Source organism: Bombina bombina, chromosome 4 (genome assembly GCF_027579735.1).
Source record: "Bombina bombina isolate aBomBom1 chromosome 4, aBomBom1.pri, whole genome shotgun sequence".
Lineage (NCBI taxonomy): Eukaryota > Metazoa > Chordata > Amphibia > Anura > Bombinatoridae > Bombina > Bombina bombina.
The window spans coordinates 285,062,825-285,090,453 of NC_069502.1; the positions used below are offsets into that span (position 1 = coordinate 285,062,825).

General features: G+C 40.6%; 1 protein-coding gene across 10 annotated transcripts in view; it reads left to right on the plus strand.

Annotated features, from left to right (window-relative positions):
- Positions 1–26,823, plus strand: part of LOC128656206 (glutathione hydrolase-like YwrD proenzyme) — a 628,013-nt gene extending 601,190 nt beyond the window's left edge. For all 10 annotated transcript variants that reach the window (XM_053709982.1, XM_053709989.1, XM_053709980.1 and 7 more), the window contains 2 exons: positions 24,603–24,687; positions 26,426–26,823. In XM_053709982.1, coding sequence (XP_053565957.1) covers positions 24,603–24,687; positions 26,426–26,664 — 324 coding nt within the window. In that variant the 3' untranslated portion in view covers positions 26,665–26,823. The remainder of the gene's footprint in view (positions 1–24,602; positions 24,688–26,425) is intronic.
- Positions 26,824–27,629: the final 806 nt, after the last annotated feature.

Here is a 27,629-nt window from a genome sequence, read left to right on the forward strand (position 1 = left end):
TGAACAGCAGAACATCCGCTAACTTTACCCCTGGTCGCTCCAGCAGGGGAGCTCCTTTGAGAACTGGGGGTTTTGGACACCCCTAACCCCATAACTTCAATGGACTGTAACTCTGGTTCACAGTAACGAATCATGCTGATTTTTGGGCTGAGGCATTTGGGGACCGAGAGATTTAAAATGACACCATGGAAGTGCTGCCCCCCCCTGGGATCACCCTAAAACTGCTACCCCTGTGTCCTCCATAGCAGCCCTGTGTGACTGTGGCTGCTATGGAGGTGCCGGTCAGTCTGGAGGGGTGGGAATGGTGGGAAAATTGTGGGATTGTCCTTTGTGTTACCAAGATGGGCTGTGTGTATAAAAGGAGTGTATTTTTTACAATAAAATCAGTTCTTCTTTCACCTGAATGCTAGTCTGTCTAGTTATTTGGGTGGGCTCCAGCTAAAATCACTTTCCTGGGCTACATAGCAGCCTGTTCCAAGCAGAGAAAGGATCCTCAGGCAGAGCTACCCAGTATGGGTAGCTGAAGTCTGCCACAGGGTGGGACCCTGGGTACTGATGCTATCGGGCATCAGGGGTGGCTACAGGCTGTGGTCACTTGCTAGCTACATAGCTGCAGTCAGCAGGGAGGAAGCAGGACCCCTTTGGCGGAGCTACCCAGTCATGGTAGCCAGGGGTATCCGTCACAGTTTCCTTTGCACAATTCGATTTGAGAGCCCTACAGCTATGCATGCTCGGCAAATGGAACCGGGGATTATGCAGACCTGTCTGAGAGGATAGTTCTGGATCAATCTACAAGAGACTTTCTGCCGTGGTGGCTGTCTCAAAAGAATCTGTCCCAGGTGACATGCTTTCGAAGACCCTCATGGGTAATTGTGACCATGGACGCCAACCTGATAGGTTGGGGAGCAGTCTGGGACTTGTTGAAGGCACAGGGACTTTGCTCTCTGGAGGAATCTGCTCTCCCCATAAACATATTGGAGTTGAGAGCGATCTTCAATGCCTTGATGGCTTGGCCTAAACTGGCTTTAGCCCGGTTTATCAGGTTCCACTCGGACAACATAACCTCAGTGGCTTACATCAACCACCAGGGCGGAACTCTGAGTTCCGTAGCCATGAAGGAGGTGGTGCGAATCATTCAGTGGGCGGAGGCTTACAATTGCTGTCTATCTGCCATCCACATCCCAGGAGTGGACAATTGGGAAGCGGATTTCCTGAGCAGACAGACTTTCCATCCTGGAGATGGGAACTCCATTTGGAAGTGTTCTCCAGGTTAACAACTAAATGGGGGTTACCAGAATTGGATCTGATGGCATCTCTTCAGAACGCCAAGCTCCCAATGTACGGTTCAAGGTTGAGAGATCCTCAGGCCTTTCTGATAGATGCTCTGGCAGTTCCTTTGAACTTCAGGTTGGCATATCTGTTTCCTCCGTTTGCTCTCCTTCAACGAGTCATTGCTCTAATCAAGCAGGAGAGAGCGTCAGTGATTCTAATAGCTCTTCTGTGGCCTCGCAGGATCTGGTATGCAGATCTAGTTGAACTGTCGTCTCTACCTCCGTGGAGACTTCCTCTGAGGAAGGACCTTCTACTTCAGGGACCCTTTCTTCATCCAAATCTCGTTTCTCTGAAGCTGACTGCTTGGAGGTTGAACATTTGCTTTTATATAAGCGTGGTTTTTCTGAGTTGGTCATTGAGACCATGATTCAGGCTTGTAAGCCTGTCACTAGAAAGATTTACTATAAGATATGGTGTAAATATCTTTTCTGGTGTGAGTCTAAGGGATATTCTTGGAGTAGGGTCAGGATAGCAAGAATTTTGTCTTTTCTAGAGGACAGCTTGGAGAAGGGTTTGTCTGTCAGTACCCTTAAGTGTCAGATCTCGGCACTATCTATTTTGCTACACAAACGTCTGGCGAACGTACCAGATGTGCAATCTTTTTGTCAGGCGTTGGTCAGAATCAGGCCTGTGTTTAAATCTGTTGCTCCACCTTGGAGCCTTAACCTTGTTCTTAAAGTTTTGCAACAGACTCCGTTTGAGCCAATGTATTCCATAGATATTAAGTTATTATCTTGGAAGGATTTGTTTCTGACTGCTATCTCTTCTGCTCAGAGGGTTTCTGAACTCTCAGCTTTGCAGTGTAAATCTTTTTATTTCAAATTTCATGCAGATAAGGCAGTTCTTCGTACCAAGTTTGGTTTTTATCCTAAGGTTGTTTCGGACGGAAATATTAATCAGGAAATTGTTGTTCCTCCTCTTTGTCCTAATCCTTCTTCTCATATGGAACGTTTGTTACACAACCTTGACGTTGTGCAGGCTCTTAAGTTTTATTTGCAGAAAACTAAGGATTTTCACCAGTCTTCAGCATTGTTTGTGTGTTTTTCTGGGAAACGCAAGGGTCAGAAAGCTACTGCCACTTCTCTGTCTCTTTGGTTGAGAAGTATTATTCGCTTGGCATATGAGACTTCTGGACAGCAGCCCCCTTATAGAATCACAGCTCACTCCACTAGGGCTGTTTCTTCTTCTTGGGCCTTCAATAATGAGGCCTCTGTAGAACAGATTTGTAAGGCGGCGACTTACAAATCTGCTTTGCACACTTTATCAAAATTTTATAAATTTGATACTTTTACCTAGGCTGAGACTTCTTTCGGAGAAAGGTACTTCAAGCGGTGGTGCCTTCTGTTTAGGTTACCTGTCTTGTCCCTCCCTAATCATCCATGTCCTCTAACTTGGGTATTGATTCCCAACAGTAATTGATGATTCCGTGGACTCACCGTGTCTTTAGAAAGAAAACAAAATTTATGCTTACCTGATAAATTTATTTATTTATAGACATGGTGAGTCCACGGCCCACCCCTTTTTTCAGACAGTTTCTTTGTCTAAACCTCAGTCACCTCTACACCTTGTGTTATTTTCTTTCTCTCCTTTTCCTTCGGGTGAATGACTGGGGATTGTGGGAAGGGAAGTGATACTTAACAGTTTTGCTGTGGTGCTCTTTGCCTCCTCCTGCTGGCCAGGAGTGATATTCCCAACAGTAATTGATGATTACGTGGACTCACCATGTCTAGAAAGAAAGAAATGTATCAGATAAGCATACATTTTTGTTTTATATATAAAATTTTGTGGGAGTACAATAATTTAGCGTTCCACTTGTAATCTAGCCCTTTTTTGTTTAGTGAAACATTTAACCAGAACTTTTGAAGACACGCTATCCCTACCAGCATTAACTTCAATTGTGCTCAATCCATCGCATTTACTTTCAATAAATGCGATAAACAAGGCACAAAGAGCCTCGATAAACCCCTTTTCACTTGTGCGTAACAGTTAGCGCGCCACTCGTAATCTGGCCCTAAATGTATATGTAGATTCAGAGTTTTATGAAGTCTTATCTAAAACACGGGTCGCCAACCTTTCGGACCTCAGGGACCACTAAACTCACAATTTTGAGTCCCTTGGACCACTAACATGAATTTTTTTAAAAAGGTACACACCTCTATGTTTGTATGAATGTATATATATATATATATATATATATATATATATATATATATATATATATATATATATATATATATACATACAGTATCTCACAAAAGTGAGTACACCCCCTCACTTTTTTGCAAATATTTTATTATATCTTTTCATGTGACAACACTGAAGAAATATTAGTTTGCTACAATGTAAAGTAGTGAGTGTACAGCCTGTATAACAGTGTAAATTTGCTGTCCTTTAAAAATAACTCAACGCACAGCCGTTAATGTCTAAACCATTGGCAACAAAAGTGAGTACACCCCTAAGTGGAGATGTCAAAATTGGGCCCAAAGTGTCAATATTTTGTGTGACCACCATTATTTTCCAGCACTGCCTTAACTCTCTTGGGCATGGAGTTCACCAGAGCTTCACAGGTTGCCACTGGAGTCCTCTTCCACTCCTCCATGACAACATCACAAAACTGGTGGATGTTAGAGACCTTGTGCTCCTCCACCTTCTGTTTGAGGATACCCCACAGATGCTCAATAGGGTTTAGGTCTGGAGACATGCTTGTCCATCACCTTTACCCTCAGCTTCTTTTGTCTTGGAGGTGTGTTTGGGGTCGTTATCATGTTGAATACTGCCCTGCGGCCCAGTCTCCGAAGGGAGGGGATCATGCTCTGCTTTAGTATGTCACAGTACATGTTGGTACTCATGGTTCCCTCAATGAACTGTAGCTCCCCAGTGCCGGCAGCACTCATGCGGTCCCAGACCATGACACTCTCACCATCATGCTTGACTGTAGGCAAAACACACTTGTCTTTGTACTCCTCACCTGGTTGCCGCCACACACGCTTGACACAATCGGAACCAAATAAGTTTATCTTGGTCTCATCGGACCACAGGACATGGTTCCAGTAATCCATGTCCTTAGTCTGCTTGTCTTCAGCAAACTGTTTGCGGGCTTTCTTGTGCATCATCTTTAGAAGAGTCTTCCTTCTGGAATGACAGCCATGCAGACCAATTTGATGCAGTGTGAAATCTTCTTATAGCCTAGGTCATCTTTATGTAGAGCAACAATTCTTTTTTTCAGATCCTCAGAGAGTTATTTGCCATGAGGTGCCATGTTGAGCTTCCAGTGACCAGTATAAGAGAGTGTGAGAGCGATAACACCAAATTTAACACACCTGCTCCCCATTCACACATGAGACCTTGTAACACTAACGAGTCACATGACACCGGGGAGGAAAAATTGCTAATTGGGACAAATTTGGACAATTTGGACATTTCCACTTAGGGGTGTACTCACTTTTGTTGCCAACGGTTTAGAGATTAATGGCTGTGTATTGAGTTATTTTGAGGGGACAGCAAATTCACATTATTATACAGGCTGTACACTCACTACTTTAGATTGTAGCAAAGTGTAATTTCTTCAGTGTTGTGACATGAAAATATATAATAAAATATTTACAAAAATGTGAGGGGTGTACTCACTTTTGTGAGATACTGTGTATATATATATATATATATATATATATATATATATATATATACACATCTGTTGGCGCTCTACATAATACACACAGATTATTATTATTATTATTATCAGTTATTTGTAGAGCGCCAATAGATTCCGCAGCGCTATAAACAAAGGGGGAGTAGAACAAAACAATTATAGGGTAGAGGGCCCTGCCAAGAGTTGCACTGTTGTAGTCAGCTCTTAAGAAGGTGATCTACAAACAGCTGGACTTTTAGGCTTACATGCTAAGAGGGTTCAGGGGATTGCAGTGGAGGAGAGGAACTGGTATTAGGAAAGGTTAGCGTAGGTTGTATGCGTCCCTGAACAGTAGAGTCTTTAGGGAGCACTTGAAGCTTTTAAAACTAGAAGAGAGTCTTGTGGAGCGAGGCAGAGAGTTCCACAAGATGGGAGCCAGTCTGGAGAAGTCCTGTAAACGGGAGTGTGATGAGGTGACAAGAGAGGAGGAGAGTAGGAGGTCATGAGCAGAGCGAAGGGGACGGGAGGGAGAGTATCTGGAGACAAGGTCTGAGATGTAGGGGGGAGCAGTGCAGTTGAGGGCTTTGTATGTAAGAGTGAGAGTTTTGTGTTTGATCCTAGAGGCAAGAGGAAGCCAGTGAAGGGATTGGCAGAGAGGCGCAGCAGATGAAGAGCGACGTGTAAGGAAGATGAGTCGGGCAGAGGCATTCATTATGGATTGTAAAGGAGCTAGGCGGCAGGTGGGGAGACCAGAGAGGACAGAGTTGCAGTAATCAAGGTGGGAAAGAGATGTTTTTAAGGTGGAAGCGGCAAGCTGTAGCCAAGGACTGAATGTGAGGAGTGAAGGAAAGATCTGAGTCAAATGTGACCCGAGACATCGGGCATGTGGGGTAGGGGTAATGATGGAGTTGTCGACAGTTACAGAGATATTGGGGGTGGAGATTTTGGAAGAAGGGGGGAAAATGAGGAGCTCAGTTTTGGAGAGATTTAGCTTGAGGTAGTGGGAGGACATCCGGTAAGAGATGTGAGAAAGACAGTTAGTGACACGGGTTAGCAAGGAAGGAGATAGTTCTGGTGCAGAGAAGTAGATTTGGGTGTCATCGGCATACAAATGATATTGGAAACCGTGGGACTTAATTAGGGAACCTAGTGATGACGTATAGATTGAGAAGAGAAGGGGACAGAGGACAGAGCCTTGCGGTACTCCGACAGAAAGTGGTGACGGGGCAGAGGAGGCCCCAGAGAAGGCTACACTGAAGGTACGGTTTGACAGGTAGGAAGAGAGCCATGAAAGGGCTGTGTCACAGATGCCGAAGGATTGGAGGGTTTGGAGCAAAAGAGGGTGGTCGACAGTGTCAAAGGCTGCGGACAGATCAAGGAGGATAAGCAGAGAGAAGTGGCCTTTTGATTTAGTTGTAAGTAGGTCGTTGGTGACCTTAACATTAGCTGTCTCTGTGGACACACATACTGTACATAACTAGTATAACCATAGCTAAGTTTACATTATGTATATTTCTTTCATGTAATTAACAAGAGTCCATGAGCTAGTGACGTATGGGATATACATTCCTACCAGGAGGGGCAAAGTTTCCCAAACCTTAAAATGCCTATAAATACACCCCTCACCACACCCACAAATCAGTTTTACAAACTTTGCCTCCAAGGGAGGTGGTGAAGTAAGTTTGTGCTAGATTCTACGTTGATATGCGCTCCGCAGCAAGTTGGAGCCCGGTTTTCCTCTCAGCGTGCAGTGAATGTCAGAGGGATGTGAGGAGAGTATTGCCTATTGAATGCAGTGATCTCCTTCTACGGGGTCTATTTCATAAGGTTCTCTGTTATCGGTCGTAGAGATTCATCTCTTACCTCCCTTTTCAGATCGACGATATACTCTTATATTTACCATTTCCTCTACTGATTCTCGTTTCAGTACTGGTTTGGCTTTCTACAAACATGTAGATGAGTGTCCTGGGGTAAGTAAGTCTTATTTTCTGTGACACTCTAAGCTATGGTTGGGCACTTTTATATAAAGTTCTAAATATATGTATTCAAACATTTATTTGCCTTGACTCAGGATGTTCAACTTTCCTTATTTCCAGACAGTCAGTTTCATATTTGGGATTATGCTTTAATTATCATATTTTTCTTACCTCAAAAATTTGACTTTTTTCCCTGTGGGCTGTTAGGCTCGCGGGGGCTGAAAATGCTTCATTTTATTGCGTCATTCTTGGCGCGGACTTTTTTGGCGCAAAAATTCATTTCCGTTTCCGGCGTCATACGTGTCGCCGGAAGTTGCGTCATTTTTTTGACGTTATTTTGCGCCAAAAATGTCGGCGTTCCGGATGTGGCGTCATTTTTGGCGCCAAAAGCATTTAGGCGCCAAATAATGTGGGCGTCTTATTTGGCGCCAAAAAATATGGGCGTCGCTTTTTTCTCCACATTATTTCAGTCTCATTTTTCATTTGCTTCTGGTTGCTAGAAGCTTGATGTTTGGCATTTTTTTCCCATTCCTGAAACTGTCTTATAAGGAATTTGATCTATTTTGCTTTATATGTTGTTTTTTCTCTTACATATTGCAAGATGTCTCACGTTGCATCTGAGCCAGAAGATACTACAGGAAAACCTCTGCCTGCTGGATCTACCAAAGCTAAGTGTATCTGCTGTAAACTTTTGGTAGCTATTCCTCCAGCTGTTGTTTGTATTAAATGTCATGACAAACTTGTTAATGCAGATAATATTTCCTTTAGTGATGTACCATTGCCTGTTGCAGTTCCCTCAACATCTAAGGTGCAGAATGTTCCTGATAACATAAGAGATTTTGTTTCTGAATCCATAAAGAAGGCTTTGTCTGTTATTTCTCCTTCTAGTAAACGTAAAAAGTCTTTTAAATCTTCTCTCTCTACAGATGAATTTTTAAATGAACACCATCATTCTGATTCTTTGGACTCTTCTGGTTCAGAGGATTCTGTATCAGAGATTGATGCTGATAAATCTTCATATTTATTTAAGATGGAATTTATTCGCTCTTTACTTAAAGAAGTACTAATTGCTTTAGAAATAGAGGATTCTAGTCCTCTTGATACTAATTCTATTCGTTTGGATAAGGTTTTTAAAGCTCCTGCGGTTATTCCAGAAGTCTTTCCTGTTCCTAATGCTATTTCTGCAGTAATTGCTAAGGAATGGGATAGATTGGGTAATTCATTTACTCCTTCTAAACGTTTTAAGCAATTATATCCTGTTCCGCCTGACAGATTAGAATTTTGGGACAAAATCCCTAAAGTTGATGGGGCTATTTCTACCCTTGCTAAACGTACTACCATTCCTACATCAGATGGTACCTCGTTTAAGGATCCTTTAGATAGAAAAATTGAATCTTTTCTAAGAAAAGCTTATCTATGTTCAGGTAATCTTCTTAGACCTGCTATATCATTGGCTGATGTTGCTGCAGCTTCAACTTTTTGGTTGGAAACTCTAGCGCAACAAGTAACAAATCGTGATTCTCATGATATTATTATTCTTCTCCAGCATGCTATTAATTTCATCTGTGATGCCATTTTTGATATTATTAGAGTTGATGTTAGATTTATGTCTCTGGCTATCTTAGCCAGAAGAGCTTTATGGCTTAAGACTTGGAATGCTGATATGGCTTCTAAATCAACTCTACTTTCCATTTCTTTCCAGGGAAACAAATTATTTGGTTCTCAGTTGGATTCTATTATTTCAACTGTTACTGGTGGGAAAGGAACTTTTTTACCACAGGATAAAAAGTCTAAAGGTAAAAACAGGGCTAACAATCGTTTTCGTTCCTTTCGTTTCAACAAAGAACAAAAGCCTGATCCTTCGTCCTCAGGAGCAGTTTCAGTTTGGAAACCATCCCCAGTCTGGAATAAATCCAAGCCTGCTAGAAAGGCAAAGCCTGCTTCTAAGTTCACATGAAGGTACGGCCCTCATTCCAGTTCAGCTGGTAGGGGGCAGGTTACGTTTTTTCAAAGAAATTTGGATCAGTTCTGTTCACAATCTTTGGATTCAGAACATTGTTTCAGAAGGGTACAGAATTGGTTTCAAGATGAGACCTCCTGCAAAGAGATTTTTTCTTTCCCATGTCCCAGTAAATCCAGTGAAAGCTCAAGCATTTCTGAATTGTGTTTCAGATCTAGAGTTGGCTGGAGTAATTATGCCAGTTCCAGTTCCGGAACAGGGGATGGGGTTTTATTCAAATCTCTTCATTGTACCAAAGAAGGAGAATTCCTTCAGACCAGTTCTGGATCTAAAATTATTGAATCGTTATGTAAGGATACCAACGTTCAAGATGGTAACTGTAAGGACTATATTGCCTTTTGTTCAGCAAGGGAATTATATGTCCACAATAGATTTACAGGATGCATATCTGCATATTCCGATTCATCCAGATCATTATCAGTTCCTGAGATTCTCTTTTCTAGACAAGCATTACCAATTTGTGGCTCTACCGTTTGGCCTTGCTACAGCTCCAAGAATTTTCACAAAGATTCTCGGTGCCCTTCTGTCTGTAATCAGAGAACAGGGTATTGTGGTATTTCCTTATTTGGACGATATCTTGGTACTTGCTCCGTCTTTACATTTAGCAGAGTCTCATACGAATCGACTTGTGTTGTTTCTTCAAGATCATGGTTGGAGGATCAATTTACCAAAAAGTTCTTTGATTCCTCAAACAAGGGTAACCTTTCTGGGTTTCCAGATAGATTCAGTGTCCATGACTTTGTCTTTAACAGACAAGAGACGTCTAAAATTGATTACAGCCTGTCGAAACCTTCAGTCTCAATCATTCCCTTCGGTAGCCTTATGCATGGAAATTCTAGGTCTTATGACTGCTGCATCGGACGCGATCCCCTTTGCTCGTTTTCACATGCGACCTCTTCAGCTCTGTATGCTGAACCAATGGTGCAGGGATTACACGAAGATATATCAATTAATATCTTTAAAACCGATTGTTCGGCACTCTCTGACGTGGTGGACAGATCACCATCGTTTAATTCAGGGGGCTTCTTTTGTTCTTCCGACCTGGACTGTAATTTCAACAGATGCAAGTCTCACAGGTTGGGGAGCTGTGTGGGGATCTCTGACGGCACAAGGAGTTTGGGAATCTCAGGAGGTGAGATTACCGATCAATATCTTGGAACTCCGTGCAGTTTTCAGAGCTCTTCAGTTTTGGCCTCTTCTGAAGAGAGAATCGTTCATTTGTTTTCAGACAGACAATGTCACAACTGTGGCATACATCAATCATCAAGGAGGGACTCACAGTCCTCTGGCTATGAAAGAAGTATCTCGAATTTTGGTTTGGGCGGAATCCAGCTCCTGTCTAATCTCTGCGGTTCATATCCCAGGTGTAGACAATTGGGAAGCGGATTATCTCAGTCGCCAAACGTTGCATCCGGGCGAATGGTCTCTTCACCCAGAGGTATTTCTTCAGATTGTTCAAATGTGGGGGCTCCCAGAGATAGATCTGATGGCCTCTCATCTAAACAAGAAACTTCCCAGGTATCTGTCCAGATCCCGGGATCCTCAGGCGGAGGCAGTGGATGCATTATCACTTCCTTGGAAGTATCATCCTGCCTATATCTTTCCGCCTCTAGTTCTTCTTCCAAGAGTAATCTCCAAGATTCTGAGGGAATGCTCGTTTGTTCTGCTAATAGCTCCGGCATGGCCTCACAGGTTTTGGTATGCGGATCTTGTCCGGATGGCATCTTGCCAACCATGGACTCTTCCGTTAAGACCAGACCTTCTGTCTCAAGGTCCTTTTTTCCATCCGGATCTGAAATCCTTAAATTTAAAGGTATGGAGATTGAACGCTTGATTCTTGGTCATAGAGGTTTCTCTGACTCCGTGATTAATACTATGTTACAGGCTCGTAAATCTGTATCTCGAGAGATATATTATAGAGTCTGGAAGACTTATATTTCTTGGTGTCTTTCTCATCATTTTTCTTGGCATTCTTTTAGAATACCGAGAATTTTACAGTTTCTTCAGGATGGTTTAGATAAGGGTTTGTCCGCGAGTTCTTTGAAAGGACAAATCTCCGCTCTTTCTGTTCTTTTTCACAGAAAGATTGCTATTCTTCCTGATATTCATTGTTTTGTACAAGCTTTGGTTCGTATAAAACCTGTCATTAAGTCAATTTCTCCTCCATGGAGTTTGAATTTGGTTTTGGGAGCTCTTCAAGCTCCTCCGTTTGAACCTATGCATTCATTGGACATTAAATTACTTTCTTGGAAAGTTTTGTTCCTTTTGGCCATCTCTTCTGCTAGAAGAGTTTCTGAATTATCTGCTCTTTCGTGTGAGTCTCCTTTTCTGATTTTTCATCAGGATAAGGCGGTGTTGCGAACTTCTTTTGAATTTTTACCTAAAGTTGTGAATTCCAACAACATTAGTAGAGAAATTGTGGTTCCTTCATTATGTCCTAATCCTAAGAATTCTAAGGAGAAATCATTGCATTCTTTGGATGTTGTTAGAGCTTTGAAATATTATGTTGAAGCTACGAAATCTTTCCGTAAGACTTCTAGTCTATTTGTTATCTTTTCCGGTTCTAGGAAAGGCCAGAAAGCTTCTGCCATTTCTTTGGCATCTTGGTTGAAATCTTTAATTCATCTTGCCTATGTTGAGTCGGGTAAAATTCCGCCTCAAAGAATTACAGCTCATTCTACTAGGTCAGTTTCTACTTCCTGGGCGTTTAGGAATGAAGCTTCGGTTGACCAGATCTGCAAAGCAGCAACTTGGTCCTCTTTGCATACTTTTACTAAATTCTACCATTTTGATGTATTTTCTTCTTCTGAAGCAGTTTTTGGTAGAAAAGTTCTTCAGGCAGCGGTTTCAGTTTGAATCTTCTGCTTATGTTTTTTGTTAAACTTTATTTTGGGTGTGGATTATTTTCAGCAGGAATTGGCTGTCTTTATTTTATCCCTCCCTCTCTAGTGACTCTTGTGTGGAAAGATCCACTTCTTGGGTAGTCATTATCCCATACGTCACTAGCTCATGGACTCTTGTTAATTACATGAAAGAAAACATAATTTATGTAAGAACTTACCTGATAAATTCATTTCTTTCATATTAACAAGAGTCCATGAGGCCCACCCTTTTTTGTGGTGGTTATGATTTTTTTGTATAAAGCACAATTATTCCAATTCCTTATTTTATATGCTTCGCACTTTTTTTCTTATCACCCCACTTCTTGGCTATTCGTTAAACTGATTTGTGGGTGTGGTGAGGGGTGTATTTATAGGCATTTTAAGGTTTGGGAAACTTTGCCCCTCCTGGTAGGAATGTATATCCCATACGTCACTAGCTCATGGACTCTTGTTAATATGAAAGAAATGAATTTATCAGGTAAGTTCTTACATAAATTATGTTATTTACACATTTTTAAGAATTAATTTTTGGAATTAAATAACTGAATGACATAACTGAGAGAATAATTCCAAATGACAGATGAAGGGTGAGTGCCAACTTTTGAGCTGGAAACAGAGAGGCAGAAAGTGGGAAAAAAAGAATTATATTTAAAAGGACCAAAAGACTTCCAAGTTACCTCCCCAGTTAGGAATGATTCAAAACTACTTATGATCATGGACAGACATTGGAGTCATAAATTAAAGTTATATCAGAAAGCTCTCAATATGGATGTGAGCTTGTTACTGGCAATTACTATAATACTGGTGGGATATGGCTGATCTGCTGGATGGCAATTACTGGAATTCAGGTGGAATGGCTTTGTGCACGGGAAAATTATTAGAATAAAAAATATTTAATTTAAAAAACAGATGATAGAGGGGAGGAAGACAAACAGTGATGTAAGTCCATCTGAAGGAATTAGGAAATCTACTACAAAGAGACAGGTAAAGGGAAGAAAATAAATGAAATATAAGAGAGAAATAGTTTTTTTAAGATTTTATTTTTTATTTACTTTAATTCCATTATTTCAAGCCAAGACTATACCAACCTCTGCTGGCTTTAGAATGGAAGCATCTTTCACTGAGCAGCACGCTGGGCGGGAGGAGTTAAAAATACAATCTAGCTACGCAAGTTGCGCAGTGCTACGCAACGTGCGTAAGGAGATTGTAATTTAACTTCTCCGTCGGTTTTCACTGATGTCCAGCCAGGCACTGTAGGGAGTTGAGGCACGACGGGGGTGACACCATCAGATGAGATTAATTCCTGCTTGATAGTGTCAAGGACCATCAATATCTTCTCTTGGACCACCAGTGGTCCATGGACCACTGGTTGGCGACCACTGCTGTAAAAGATACCAATGGAGTATACCATATTTTTTATATAGCATTGTAACAAGTGTAAACAGGGAAAACACAGGCTTGAAAAGAAATGCTGCCAAAAACTTTAGTAGTCCGGCAATGGCCGTGACTGCTCCACCATTGGCTCAAGATATTCAGACATCTCATTGTACAGGGCCATAATGGATTCGCTATCGAGCAGAAATCTTTAAATTACTTCTCTGTTGGAATGGCCATCTAAACACACTTGTGAAAGGAATACTCTGGGTACTCTCCTTCCTCTCTCAACCTCTACGACAGCTTTTTGGATCTTCCTTCTCCCTCTAATTTGGATGAATCGCACAATAAACAGATGCATGAGTGTCTCCATGGTTGACTGCTTGCCAAAAATGAAAGTATAAAATAGTTGAGACATTTTTATACTGCTGTACCTTAGCGTCAGCCTCAGCCCCCTATTGATTTCTACCTGTTTGCCACCTAAATGGTGACGAGGGAAAATTTACAAAGTTGACACAAAAATTGTAATGAGCAAATAAGTTGAAGTTTTGATAACTTTCGCTTAAGACGAGTTTAATGGTGAACTATGTTATATTCGCCAGAAAATAGTGTCGGATCGAGAAAAGTCTGTTCACATATTTAAAAATGCATTTTTTTGACCAGTTCACTGCTTTGTACATAAGAGTTTTGATTCCTTCGTGGAGTTTGACGTGAGATTCGACACGAATAGCAAGTTGACTGCTTAGTACCTGTGGGCCTTTTTTAACTTCTTCAACAGTTAGTTTCCATCTTTGTTTAAAGCTAAAAGAATAGATGTTCTCTACATCTATAATAGATAACAACAAATGTCATATTTTATTTTGTTGGACATTACATATTAAATGAAGGTACTATTAATATTTTTTATTATCTTTTGTGTTAAGTGAGCACTGATGAATGAGATAATGCAACACTGCATTTACATGTACATGTGTAAAGAGGAATAGTTTACTTTAAAACTAAGTAGCATAGACGTTTCCTTTTATGTTTATGCTGAACAATATGTTCTGCTTTGTTGGAAATAATAGGGAACTGTATACAGATAAAATGGTTTACATAAAACAAAGTGCAATATGGCAACCATAATAATTAACAAAAAATGTAAACAAGATAACGCCTATTGCAGAAAAAATAGCCGCACCTAAAGGTTATTAAGTTTTATTTTGGGAGCAAGTCCTAATTATAATTTCAGACATATGCCTAGATTACAAGTCTTGCGTTAGCCTTAAAAAGCAGCGTTGAGAGGTCCCAACGCTGCTTTTTAACGCCCGCTGATTTTACGAGTCTGGCAGGTACAGGTGCACCGCTCACTTTTTTTCTCCGACTCGAGCATACCGCAAATCCCATTACGTTAATTGTGTATCCTGTCTTTTTAATGGGATTTTCCTAACGCCGGTATTACGAGTCTTGGAGAAAGTGAGCGGTACACTCTCTCCTGTCAAGACATTTAAAAGTCAGTAGTTAAGAGTTTTATGGGCTAACGCCATAACATAAAACTCTTAACTAAAGTGCTAAAAAGTACACTAACACCCATAAACTACCTATTAACCCCTAAACCGAGCCCCCCCCCACATCACAAACAGTTAACTAAAGTTTTTAATCCCTAATCTGCCGACCGGACATCGCCGCCACTTCAATAAATATATTAACCCCTAAACCGTCACACTCCCGCCTCGCAAACACTAGTTAAATTCTATTAACCCCTAATCTGCTGTCCCTAACATCGCCGACACCTACCTACATTTATTAACCCCTAATCTTCCGCCCCCAACGTCGCCGCCACTATACTAAAGTTATTAACCCCTAAACCTAAGTCTGACCCTAACCCTAACACCCCCTAACTTAAATATAATTTAAATAAAACAAAATTAAATTACTACAATTAAATAAATTATTCATATTTAAAACTAAATACTTACCTGTAAAATAAGCCCTAAGCTAGCTACAATATAACTAATAGTTACATTGTAGCTAGCTTAGGGTTTATTTTTATTTTACAGGCAAGTTTGTATTTATTTTAACTAGGTACAATAGTTATTAAATAGTTATTAACTATTTAATAACTACCTAGTTAAAATAAAGACAAATATACCTGTAAAATAAATCCTAACCTAAATTACAATTACACCTAACACTATACTATAATTAAAATAATTTCCTAAATTAACTACAATTAACTACAATTAAATTAAATAAACTAAAGTAGGGAAAAAAAACACTAAATAACAGAAAAAAATAAAATAATTACAAGAATTTTAAACTAATTACACCTAATCTAATCCCCCTAATAAAATTAAAAAAAAAACAACCAAATAATAAAAATCCCTACCCTATACTAAATTACAAATAGCCCTTAAAAGGGCTTTTTGCGGGGCATTGCCTCAAAGTAATCAGCTCTTTTACCTGTAAAAAAAAAAATACAATACCCCCCCAACATTAAAACCCACCACCCACACACCCAACCCTACTCTAAAACCCACCCAATCCCCCCTTAATAAAACCTAACACTAACCCCTGGAACATCAGCCTACCTTGAGATGTCTTCACTCAGCCGGGCACAAGTGGTCCTCCAGAGGGGCAGAAGTCTTCATCCGATCCGGGCAGAAGAGGACCTCCAGACGGGCAGAAGTCTTCATCCATGCGGCATCTTCTATCTTCATCCATCCGGAGCGGAGCGGGTCCATCTTCAAGCCAGCCGACGCGGAGCATCCTCTTCTTCCGACGACTCCAGACGAATGAAGGTTCCTTTAAATGACGTCATTCAAGATGGCGTCCCTTGAATTCCGATTGGCTGATAGGATTCTATCAGCCAATCGGAATTAAGGTAGGAAAAATCCTATTGGCTGATCCAATCAGCCAATATTATTGAAGTTCAATCCTATTGGCTGATCCAATCACCCAATAGGATTGAGCTCGCATTCTATTGGCTGTTCCAATCAGCCAATAGAATGCAAGCTCAATTCTATTGGCTGATTGCATCAGCCAATAGAATTTTTCCTACCTTAATTCCGATTGGCTGATAGAATCCTATCAGCCAATCGGAATTCAAGGGACGCCATCTTGGATAATGTCATTTAAAGGAACCTTCATTCATCAGGAGTCGTCGGAAGAAGAGGATGCTCCGAGTCGGCTGGCTTGAAGATGGACCCGCTCCGGATGGATGAAGATAGAAGATGCCGCCTGGATGAAGACTTCTGCCCGTCTGGAGGTCCTCTTCTGCCCGGATCGGATGAAGACTTCTGCCCCTCTGGAGGACCACTTGTGCCCGGCTGGGTGAAGACGTCTCAAGGTAGGCTGATCTTCAAGGGGTTAGTGCTAGGTTTTATTAAGGGGCGATTGGGTGGGTTTTAGAGTAGGGTTGGGTGTGTGGGTGGTGGGTTTTAATGTTGGAGGGGTATTGTATTTTTTTTTTACAGGTAAAAGAGCTGATTACTTTGGGGCAATGCCCCGCAAAAAGCCCTTTTAAGGGCTATTTGTAATTTAGTATAGGGTAGGGATTTTTATTATTTTGGGGGGGCTTTTTTTATTAGGGGGGTTAGATTAGGTGAATTTGTTTAAAATTCTTGTAATTATTTTATTTTTTTCTGTAATTTAGTGTTTTGTTTTTTTCGTACTTTAGTTTATTTAATTTAATTGTAGTTAATTGTAGTTAATTTAGGAAATTATTTTAATTATAGTGTAGTGTTAGGTGTAATTGTAATTTAGGGAAGGATTTATGTTACAGGTAAATTTGTCTTTATTTTAACTAGGTAGTTATTAAATAGTTAATAACTATTTAATAACTATTGTACCTAGTTAAAATAAATACAAAGTTGCCTGTAAAATAAAAATAAACCCTAAGCTAGATACAATGTAACTATTAGTTATATTGTAGCTAGCTTAGGGTTTATTTTATAGGTAAGTATTTAGTTTTAAATAGGAATAATTTATTTAATTGTAGTTATTTTATTTAGATTTATTTAAATTATATTTAAGTTAGGGGGGTGTTAGAGTAAGGGTTAGACTTAGGTTTAGGGGTTAATGACTTTATTATAGTGGCGGCGACGTTGGCTGCGGCAGATTAGGGGTTAATACATTTAATATAGTTGTGGCAACGTTGGGGGGGGGGCAGATTATGGGTTAATAAATATAATGTAGGGTTTGGCGATGTTGTGGGCAGCAGATTAGGGGTTCATAAGTATAATGTAGGTGGCGGCGGTGTCCGGAGCGGCAGATTAGGGGTTAATAATATTATGCAGGTGTCGGCGATGATGGGGACGGCAGATTAGGGGTTAATAAGTGTAAGATTAGTGGTGTTTAGACTCAGGGTTCATGTTAGGGTGTTAGGTGTAGACATAACTTTTCTTTCCCCATAGGAATCAATGGGGCTGCGTTAGGAGCTGAACGCTGCTTTTTTGCAGGTGTTAGGTTTTTTTCAGCAGATTCTGCCCCATTGATTCCTATGGGGAAATCGTGCATGAGCACGTTCAGTCAGCTCACCGCTACTGTAAGCAGCGCTGGTATTGAGGTGAGATGTAGAGCTAAATTTTGCTCTCCACTCACTTTTTAGAGGCTAACGCCGGGTTGAAAAAAACCTATAATACCAGCGTTATTTGTAGGTGAGCGGTGAGCTGAAACTGAGCGTTAGCACCACATGGCCTTACCGACAAAACTCGTAATCTAGCCGATAGGAAGCAATGTTTAAAGGGATATGATATATAAAGCATGCAACTTTCAAATTTATTTCTCTTATCCAATTTCTTTCTAATGACACAGTGAGTCCACAGATCATCAAAATTACTGTTGGGGAATATCACTCCTGACCAGCAGGAGGAGGCAAAGAGCACCACAGCAAAGCTGATAAATATCACTTAACTACCCACAAGCCCCAGTCATTCTCTTTGCCTGTATCACTTGCAAGGAGGTGGTAAAGTTTTGGTGTCTGAAAGAATTTCTTTAATCAAGAGTTTGTTAAAGCAGAGCTGGTTTGCGCTGATCTTTTTCTGGGGTTTAGCTGTAGTCCATGTCAGTCTCTTCAGTAGAGCAGTGGTGGATTTTAAGCATTTGGGAACTTGGGGGGTATAATCCCCACTGTGCCTCTCGAGTAGTTTGTTGCTGCCCTTATTTGAAAGCCTGGGTAGGTTTATTCAGTTTTTCCTTTTTTCCACAGGTCCATGTGAGGGATGATGCCTCTCAAACTTTGTGAGCTGCCCTGCTGCTAGGCAGATTGTCGTTGAGATAAGTGCTGACTTTTATTTTCTGTAAGGGGAAAAGATTTTGGCATTTGCACAGTTAATTCTGTTGGGAAATACTCCTGTTAGGTGAACAGGTTTTTGTAGGGCAGTTCCTGTGGGCACTGGGATGAAAGGTTTATTTGTTTAAAAATTGTATTTTGACTCAGTCTTGGTGTGTTCCGTTTTTAGCATTGTGTGTTTACTACTCCCGGCAGATTTTCCTGCGCAGTGAGGTTCTATTAGGTACACCCACATTGGGTGGGGCTTGTCGGACACGGCAAAGAGTTGCACCCATTTTCCTCATTTTTTTCCTTAGTACCGGAAGGGTGAGGTTCGTTTGTGCGGCTCTTCTCTTTTGCAGCGGTGTGTGGGAGCGGTCGGCTGGTAGACAGTGGATTGTTAAGTCCGGATCTTTTTATAGCAATCTTCTCCGGTATCCAGCAGGACAGGTAGGCACCTCAGCAAAGCTTGCTGAGGTGTAGAGGCTGCTTGAGTTTTCCTTAGAGCTGTTAAAGTGTCAGTAAAGTTTATGTGGGCTTTATTTCTGAAGTTTGTTAAAAGCTGAATAAAAGTATTTTTATTTTGTTTTGTTTATTCATTGTGAGGTAAAGATGGACCAAGAGGCCCTGCAAGATGTTACGTGTACTTTGTGTTTTGATGCTAATGTGGAACCACCAATACCTTTTTTTTCCTCCTGTATTGAGAGAACATTGCATTACAGGGATATAGTTTTTGAATCTGAGCCATCATTATCTAAGGCGGATGCTGTTCAAGGGTCTCCTGTTCAAGCTATGCCGCAGCTTTCTACTCCAGCGTCCCAAACCTTATCCTCTTCACATGCAGTTCCCTGCGTTTCCTCTCATACTCCGGTTGGAGTTTCATTGCAAGACATAGCTACTCACATATCCTCGGCAGTATCTGATGCTCTGTCTGCTTTTCCTCTGCTGTAGGGGAAGCGCAAAAGGAAGAATAAGGTTTCTGATTCAGTTGAGGCTAGGTCAAATGTTTTTTCCCATAAGTCTGAGGAGGAAGATACTTCGGTAGCGTCTGAGGGTGAAGTTTCAGATTCTGACAGTGTAATTCCTTCTTCTGATGCTGAGGTTATATTCCTCAGGTTTAAGCTAGAGCACCTCCGTTTGTTGCTTAAGGAGCTTTTGGCTACTTTGGATGACTCTGACACGACGGTCATAGTGACTCCTAAGAAGTCTAGTAAGCTTAATAAGTACTTTGACGTACCTTCCGCGGTGGAGGTATTTCTTGTTCCAGACCGTGCTTCAGAGATTATTGCATGGGAGTGGGAGAGGCCTGGGATTCCTTTTTCCCCTTCTACAATTTTTAAGAAGATGTTTGCTATTGCTGATTCTATTAAGGAGTCATGGCAGACGGTTCCCAAGGTGGAAGGAGCAATTTCCACCTTGGCTAAGAGAACCGCTATTCCTATTGAGGATAGCTGTTCCTTTAAGGATCCTATGGATAAGAAGTTGGAAGCATTACTTAAAAGAATGTATGTTCACCAGGGTTTACAATGGCAGTCTGCGGTGTGTATTGCTACCGTCACCAGTGCTTCAACATATTGGTTTGATGCGTTGTCTGATTCTATTCAGACTGAGACTCCTCTTGAATAGATCCAGGGCAGGATTAAGGCTCTTAAATTGGCCAATTCCTTTATTACTGATGCTTCCTTGCAGGTCATTAAGTTGGGAAGCAAAGATTTCTGGCTTTGCTGTACTGGCACACAGAGCCTTATGGTTGAAGTCCTGGTCTGCGGATGTGTCCTCTAAATCTAAGCTTTTGTTGATTCCTTACAAGGGTAAGACCTTGTTTGGGCCAGGTTTGGCTGAGATTATTTCTGATTTTACGGGAGGAAAGGGGTGTTCTCTCCCTCAGGAAAAAAGAAATAAGCAAAAGGTTCATCAGAGTAATTTTCGTTCCTTTCAAAACTTTTCTGGTAAGCCTTCCTTCTCCTCTTCCAAGCAGGAACAGTCTAAGTCCTCCTGGAAGTCCAATCAATCTTGGAGCAAGGGGAAGCAATCTAAAAAGCCTGTTACTGACTCAAAGTCAACATGAAGGGCCTGCCCCCGATCCAGGAGTGGATCTTGTGGGGGGCAGACTTTCTTTTTTCGTTCAGGCTTGGGTTCGGGATGTTCCGGATCCCTGGGTGGTGGACATCATGTCCCAGGGATACAAGTTAGAGTTCAAGACATTTCCTCCCAGGGGCAGGTTCCTTCTCTCCAGGTTATCTGTAGACCAGATAAAGAGAGAGGCGTTCTTACTTTGTGTTCAGGATCTTTCCGATATGGGAGTGATAGTTCCTGTTCCAATTCAGGAGCAGGGTCTTGGATTCTATTCCAATCTGTTTGTGGTTCCCAAAAAAGAGGGAACCTTCAGACCAATTTTAGACCTCAAGAGTGTAAACAGGTTCCTCAGAGTTCCGTCTTTCAAGATGGATACTATTCGTTCCATTCTTCCCTTGGTTCAAGAGGGGCAATTCATGACAACAATAGATCTGAAGGATGCATATCTGCATATTCCCATCCACAGGGACCATCACAGTTTCTGAGATTTGCTTTCTTAGACAGGCACTTTCAGTTTGTGGCCCTTCCATTCAGTCTTGCAACAGCTCCCAGTGTTTTCTCAACGGTTCTGGGAGCATTGCTGGCGGTACTCCGATTGTAGGGGGTTGCTGTGGTGCCGTATCTGGAAGACATTCTAGTTCAGGTGCCATCTTTTCAACAAGCAAGCTCCGACACAGAGCTGTTGTTGTCTTTTCTGGGTGAATTTGGGAAAAAGTTCCTTAATTCTAGCTACAAAGGTGGTGTTCTTGGGAACAATAATAGATTCTCTATCAATGAAATTTTTTCTGACAGAGGCCAGAAGAATAAAGATCTTCAATTCTTGTCTTGCCTTCCAGTCTTCTCCTTGGCCGTCAGTGGCTCAGTGTATGGAGGTAATTGGTCTGATGGTGTCGGCTATGGACATCATTCCATTTGCTTGCTTCCATCTCAGACCTCTGCAGCTATGCATGCTCCGTCAATGGAACAGGGATTATGTGGATCTGTCTCTGCGAATTGTTCTGGATCAGGTGTCAAAGGACTCTCTTCTGTGGTGGTTGTCTCAGGATCACCTCTCCCAGGGAACTTGCTTTTGCAGACCTTCCTGGGTGGTTGTGACCTCGGGTGCCAGCCTGCTGGGTTGGGGGCAGGCTGGGGCTTGTTAAAGGCTCAGGGTCTATGGTCTTGTAAGGAGTTGGTTCTTCCCATAAATATCCGGGAACTGAGGGCAATCTTCAATGCTCTTCTGGCCTGGCCTCAGTAAGCTTCAGCCCAGTTTATCAGGTTTCATTCAAACAACATAACCTCAGTGGCTTACATCAATCATCAAGGAGGAACTCAGAGTTCCTTGGCCATGACAGAGGTAGCCAAGATTATTCAGTGGGCGGAAACTCACAACTGTTGTCTGTCTGTGATCCACATTCCAGGGGTGGACAATTGGGAAGTGGATTTTCTGCGCAGACAGACTTTTCATCTGGGGGAGTGGAAGCTCCATCTGGAGGTGTTTTCCGGCTTGATTCTCAAGTGGGGGCAGCTGGAGCTGGATCTCATGGCATCTCGTTAGAATACTAAGCTTCCGAGGTATGGGTCGAGGTCAAGGAATCCTCAGGCTGTGCTCACAGATGCTCTGGCAGTTCCTTGGAATTTCAGTCTAGCATATGTTTTTCCTCCCTTCGCTCTCCTTCCATGGGTCATTGCTCGAATCAGACAGCAGAGGGCATCAGTGATTCTCATTGCTCCGGCATGGCCTCGCAGAATCTGGTATGCGGATCTGGTGGAGATGTCATCTCTTCCACCTTGGAGACTTCCGTTAAGGAAGGACCTTCTACTTCAGGGGCCCTTCCTTCATCCAAATCTCGTTTCTCTGAAGCTGACTGCTTAGAGATTGAATGCTTGGGTTCTCTGACTCAGTTATTGAAACTATGATTCAGGCTCGTAAGCCTGTGACTAGAAAGATTTGCTATAAGATATTGCGTAAATATCTGTATTGGTGTGAATCCAGAGGGTTCTCTTGGAGTAGAGTTAGGATTCCTAGAATTTTGTCTTTTCTCCAGGAGGGTCTGGAGAAGGGTTTATCTGCAAGTACCTTGAAGGGCCAAATTTCGGCTTTATCTATTTTGTTATACAAGCGTCTGGTGGATGTGTCAGATGTTCAATCTTTTTGTCAGGCGCTGGTTAGAATCCGGCCTATGTTTAAGTTTATTACTCGTCCTTGGAGTCTTAATTTGGTTCTTAGAGTTCTTCAACAGGCTCTGTTTGAGCATATGCATTCTTTGGATATTAAGATGTTATCCTGGAAGGTTTTATTTTTGGTTGCCATCTCTTCGGCTCGAAGAGTTTCAGAGCTTTCAGCATTGCAGTGTGAATCTCCTTACCTTATTTTTCATTCTGATAAGGTGGGCCTGCGTACTGCCTTAGGTTTCTTTCCCAAAGTTGTTTCGGATAGGAATATTAATCAAGAAATCGTTATTCCTTCTTTGTGTCCTAATCCTTCTTCTCATAAGGATTGTTTGTTGCACAACCTGATTGTGGTTCATGCATTGAAATATTATTTGCAGGCAACTAAGTTTTTTTTGCCAGTCTTATCCCTTTGATCGAATGACTGGGGCTTGTGGGTAGGGAAGTGATATTTATCAGCTTTGCTGTGGTGCTCTTTGCCTCCTCCTGCTGGTCAGGAGTGATATTCCCCAACAGTAATTATGATGATCCGTGGACTCACCGTGTCAAGAAATAAATACATTTCTCAGGTAAGCATACATTTTATTTTTCTTCATTCTCTTGGCATCTTTTGTTGAAAAGCAGGCACGTAAGCTCAGGAGCGTGCACGTGTTGGAGCACTATATGGCAGCAGTTTGGAGAGTTAGAGCACTAGATGGTAGCACTATTTCCTGGCATGTGGTGCTCCACACACCTACCTAGGTATCTCTTCAACAAAGAATATCAGAGGAACAAAGCAAATTTGATCATAGAAGTAAATTGGAAACTTTTTTTAAAATGATCTGCTCTGTCTGAATCACAAAATACATTTTCTGGGTTAACATAATATTCTCCCAGGTAATACTTGTTTATATAAAATAGCAGTACTATAGTTAATTGTCTATTCTTAGCCATTCATATATGTTCAGTAGAATCAGAGATAATAATGCTTTAAAGGGACAGTTAAAAACATTGTAATTCTGTTTTGTTGCTAAATAATAACATATCAGCCTCTACCTCTTTTAAAAAAATTAACAGCCTGTTTTTTGCATTTATTTTTCAATAGCCAAACTCCACTCACCATTTGCCTTATTTGGAGGAGCCACTATGGGCTTTAGTCAGCAGACTAACAGGCTAGCCACAGTCATAAAGTTACTATAAAATGTATTTATTTGTAGTTCTTATCAGTTAAAGCCAATCAGGGACAGATATCTAGCAGAGTTAGTTTTGATTAGTATAAATTGCCCAATTTACATATCTAAATTGCATGAAAAAGGAGCAAAACAAATAAAGAAAATATATTGTAAAGTAGTTTCATTATGCATAACTATACATTGTATATAAAAATCTCAAGGTGTTTAGTGTCCCTTTAATTTTGGGTGATAGAGATGTATTTGCAAAGATGCACTAAGTTAAAAAAAATGCATAACAAGAAATATGCAGAGATGTATTTATTTTTTCCGTTCTCACAAGCTACGATTAAAATAGTTTGAGATTATCACAGCCACCATGACTTATGTAGAGTTTATCAAATCAATATCACTTTAAATGCCTACCTGTGCTAGACAGAGGTAAATACCAATAATTTCTCCTGATACCCAGGAAATACGAGAGAAATCTCAATGTATTCTTCCTGGTAAAATATTTTATAGATAAATAAATATCATCTACCTTCGTCTCACCAGAAAACCATTGGCCAGGAAAACGGAGGTCGTTTATTCAACCCCAGGAACTTTGCACCACACAGCAAGGTGCCAGGGTTTATCAGGAACATCCCTATGTTCTCTTTTTATTTGTTTATTATTTTTTCTTTCAGGTGGGGCCATTCTTTTGATATGATCCTCATCCTTAATTAGTTTATTACTGATAGTAATTCATCTTTTTTTAAAAGGCCCTTTTGAATATGACAGAATTTGGAATGAATCCTCAGCAAGCTCTAGACGCACCTCGGTTTCTTGTTGAATATTCTAAAAAAGGTAAAAAAAATATGTAAATAAATAAAAATCTAAATTGTTCATATTGACGTTAAAGTAATGATGAACTTGATCATTACAAAACATATCAGTGTAACTATGATATAAATCGCTCCAATTTACTCCGACCATGCCTCCTCCCAGAGCAGATCCACGCTTGCTTTTTTTTTTTTAAATTCAGTGACGTTGCTTCATCCGGCCAATTGAATTTCTTGCCATTAGGAAGCAGTTTCAGAGATCCATAGGAAAAAAGAAGCGCATAAGCAATGTGTCTAATGGGCGTGCTGTGTAAGGAGTTCGCTGCCTAAAGGCCAGAAAATCAATTGGCTTGATAAAGAAATGTCACTGAATAAAAAATAGTGTAGATCGGCGCCTGGAAGAGGAGCGGTAGGAGTAAATCGCAGTGATTAGCAGTAAAAACACTTTTATTTAGAAAAAAAAAAAAATGAATGAAAGTGGGGTTGGATTTATATCATAGTTACACTGATATGTTCCACTATGATCAAGTTTACCATCACTTTAAGTTTGTTGTGACACAATCTTTCCTTTCATCTGTTTGGCTTTTACTTATTGGTTTCTAATTTCAGCTCCTTTACATAGTGAAACGTGTGGGCAGCACATCAACCTGATCTAAACAAAAAAGTTAAATGCTTTTAGTAAAACTCTAGACACAGTTTCATAAAACCAGGCAATTACTTGATAAAAATGTTCTTTAAAAATTTACTATACCCTAAGTGCATTCCTAATAATACAAATATATTATTCCTGAGTAATTAAATGCCTTGCTATAAAAAAAGAGTAGAATACAAAAAAGGGGACAGATGCAACTGCGACTCACAGCATCAGTTTATTCAAACATACACTTAACAGAACATATTGCACTAACAGGATAAAAGATTAAAATTTGCCTTAATACTCCAACCTCTCCTGGCTATCGATCTATGTACACAGTCAATTCAGACCGCCGCTGGTCACCTCTGTATGAGTGCCGCTGTTAAGATCTTGTCCCACAGTGTGAGATCGCCTCGGTTGAAGGGTGAGCTTAAATGCACTGTTCCAAATTCCTGCAGTCTTGAACTCCTGGAGTTCAAGAGGGCAGGAATTTGGAACAGTGCATTTAAGCTCACCTTTTATTCAAGGCGATCTCACACTGGGGCACTCATACGGCAGCGGGCTGAATTTACTGTGTACATAGATCGATAGCCAGGAGAGGTCGGAGTATTATGGCGAATTTTAATCTTTTATCCTGTAAGTGCAATATGTTCTGTTAAGTGTATATTTGAATAAACTGATGCTGTGAGTCGCGGTTGCGTCTGTCCCCTTTTTTGTATTCCATAGTGTTCATTGGAAACCAGGTGTCACAGTTTCTGGGGAGGTAGCACCATCTTGACCAGGCACAGGAAGGATTATATCCACAACACTGATAGACTAGAACAAATGGTGACTAATCTATGAACTGAAGTCACAACGAAATATCTTTAGGTACTTTCATAAATCAGGATAACCCTGTTTATATATAATACATAACAAGGGTTATTGTGGACGTTTTATTCTTATAATTATTTATACAATTTTATTGTTATTATATAATGTATGTTTTATACTGTACCACTTCTATTTATATAGTCTTGCCTGTCATATAGAAGCGCTGCTTAATTTGTGTGTTGTTATAAAAAAGTGTGCCTGCATGGTTATCGGGTATTTCATTTGCTCACTTAACTTCTTGTTTGTATCTTCCCAGAGCATAAATGGCAGCTTTTCCTTGAGGACGGTATTTCAGGGAATGTAGCTGCTGAATTAAAACGTAGGGGCCATGATGTCCACTGGCCAATATGTGGCCATGACAGAAGGATGTTTGGACGTGGCCAGATAATCACCAAAGGAGACTGGTGGAAGTCATGGCAAATCCCCTTAGACAATGGGAAGGTGTGGTGGGCTGGTTCAGATCCTCGAGGCGATGGCTGTGCATTGGGATACTGAACCAAGGAGAAGCTGATAAGAACAAATGTTTCTTATTTTATACTGTAATTTTAATCACAAATTAGATTGAATCAGACCCCATTCACTAAAAGGTCAATAAACACTTTGAGATTTTTGAATAAATTGTTTGGTTATGTGCAATAAAACAACCTTGCAATATGTTTTTATTATTTATTTTGTCCCTTTTGCAAGTAATTTAGCTCTTAAAAATTGTTTTTTATTGTAATTCTCTTTAAAATGAACCCTGCTTACTTCTCAATGATAACCCTGCTACAAGTATTTCCCTTGTTTGACTTTAGTTGCTAACAACTGTAAAAACAATGTACTTTATACTAAAATTATCACCAAAAATACAGTTGTCTGCAGATTAAAGCCCAGATTGGCTCCTCTAAATAAGTCAAATTGTGAGTGGAGTTTTGCTAGTTATTTACAAATGCTGTAAAAAGGATTTAAATTTGTTCTAAAAAGGTTTAGTCTTGGCTGAAATGTTTTTCTACATCAAAACAATATGTTTAATTTCATTGCTCACTGGCTGAGCAGCAGATGTCCCACTGCTTTATTAGTGGACAGGGACATACCCCACAAGCATAAAAGCATTCAAAAACATTTTTTTTTATCCATAAAGGGGGGAAATATCCTGTTTTAGATGCAGAAAATAATAATGACTATAGTTTCCCTTTAAGGAAACATTTTAACAGTAAAATGGCATCTGATATGTATGATACATACATGGAAAACCTTTTTTATTCAAATGGCAATGAGAGAACACATAACTCCTATAATTCTTATAAATAAATGGGCAATTACATACAGTCAACTGCATAAGTATTAAATTCAAAGATTGTTGGGTATTTGAGTCTTTCTGTTTTTTGCTGGCTGACATTTCTTTCATAAAATTGGGTCCAAAGATTTAAAACTCTTAGAGCCTTTGTCGGAGTATGGGAAGTTGCACTAGAACACCCTAT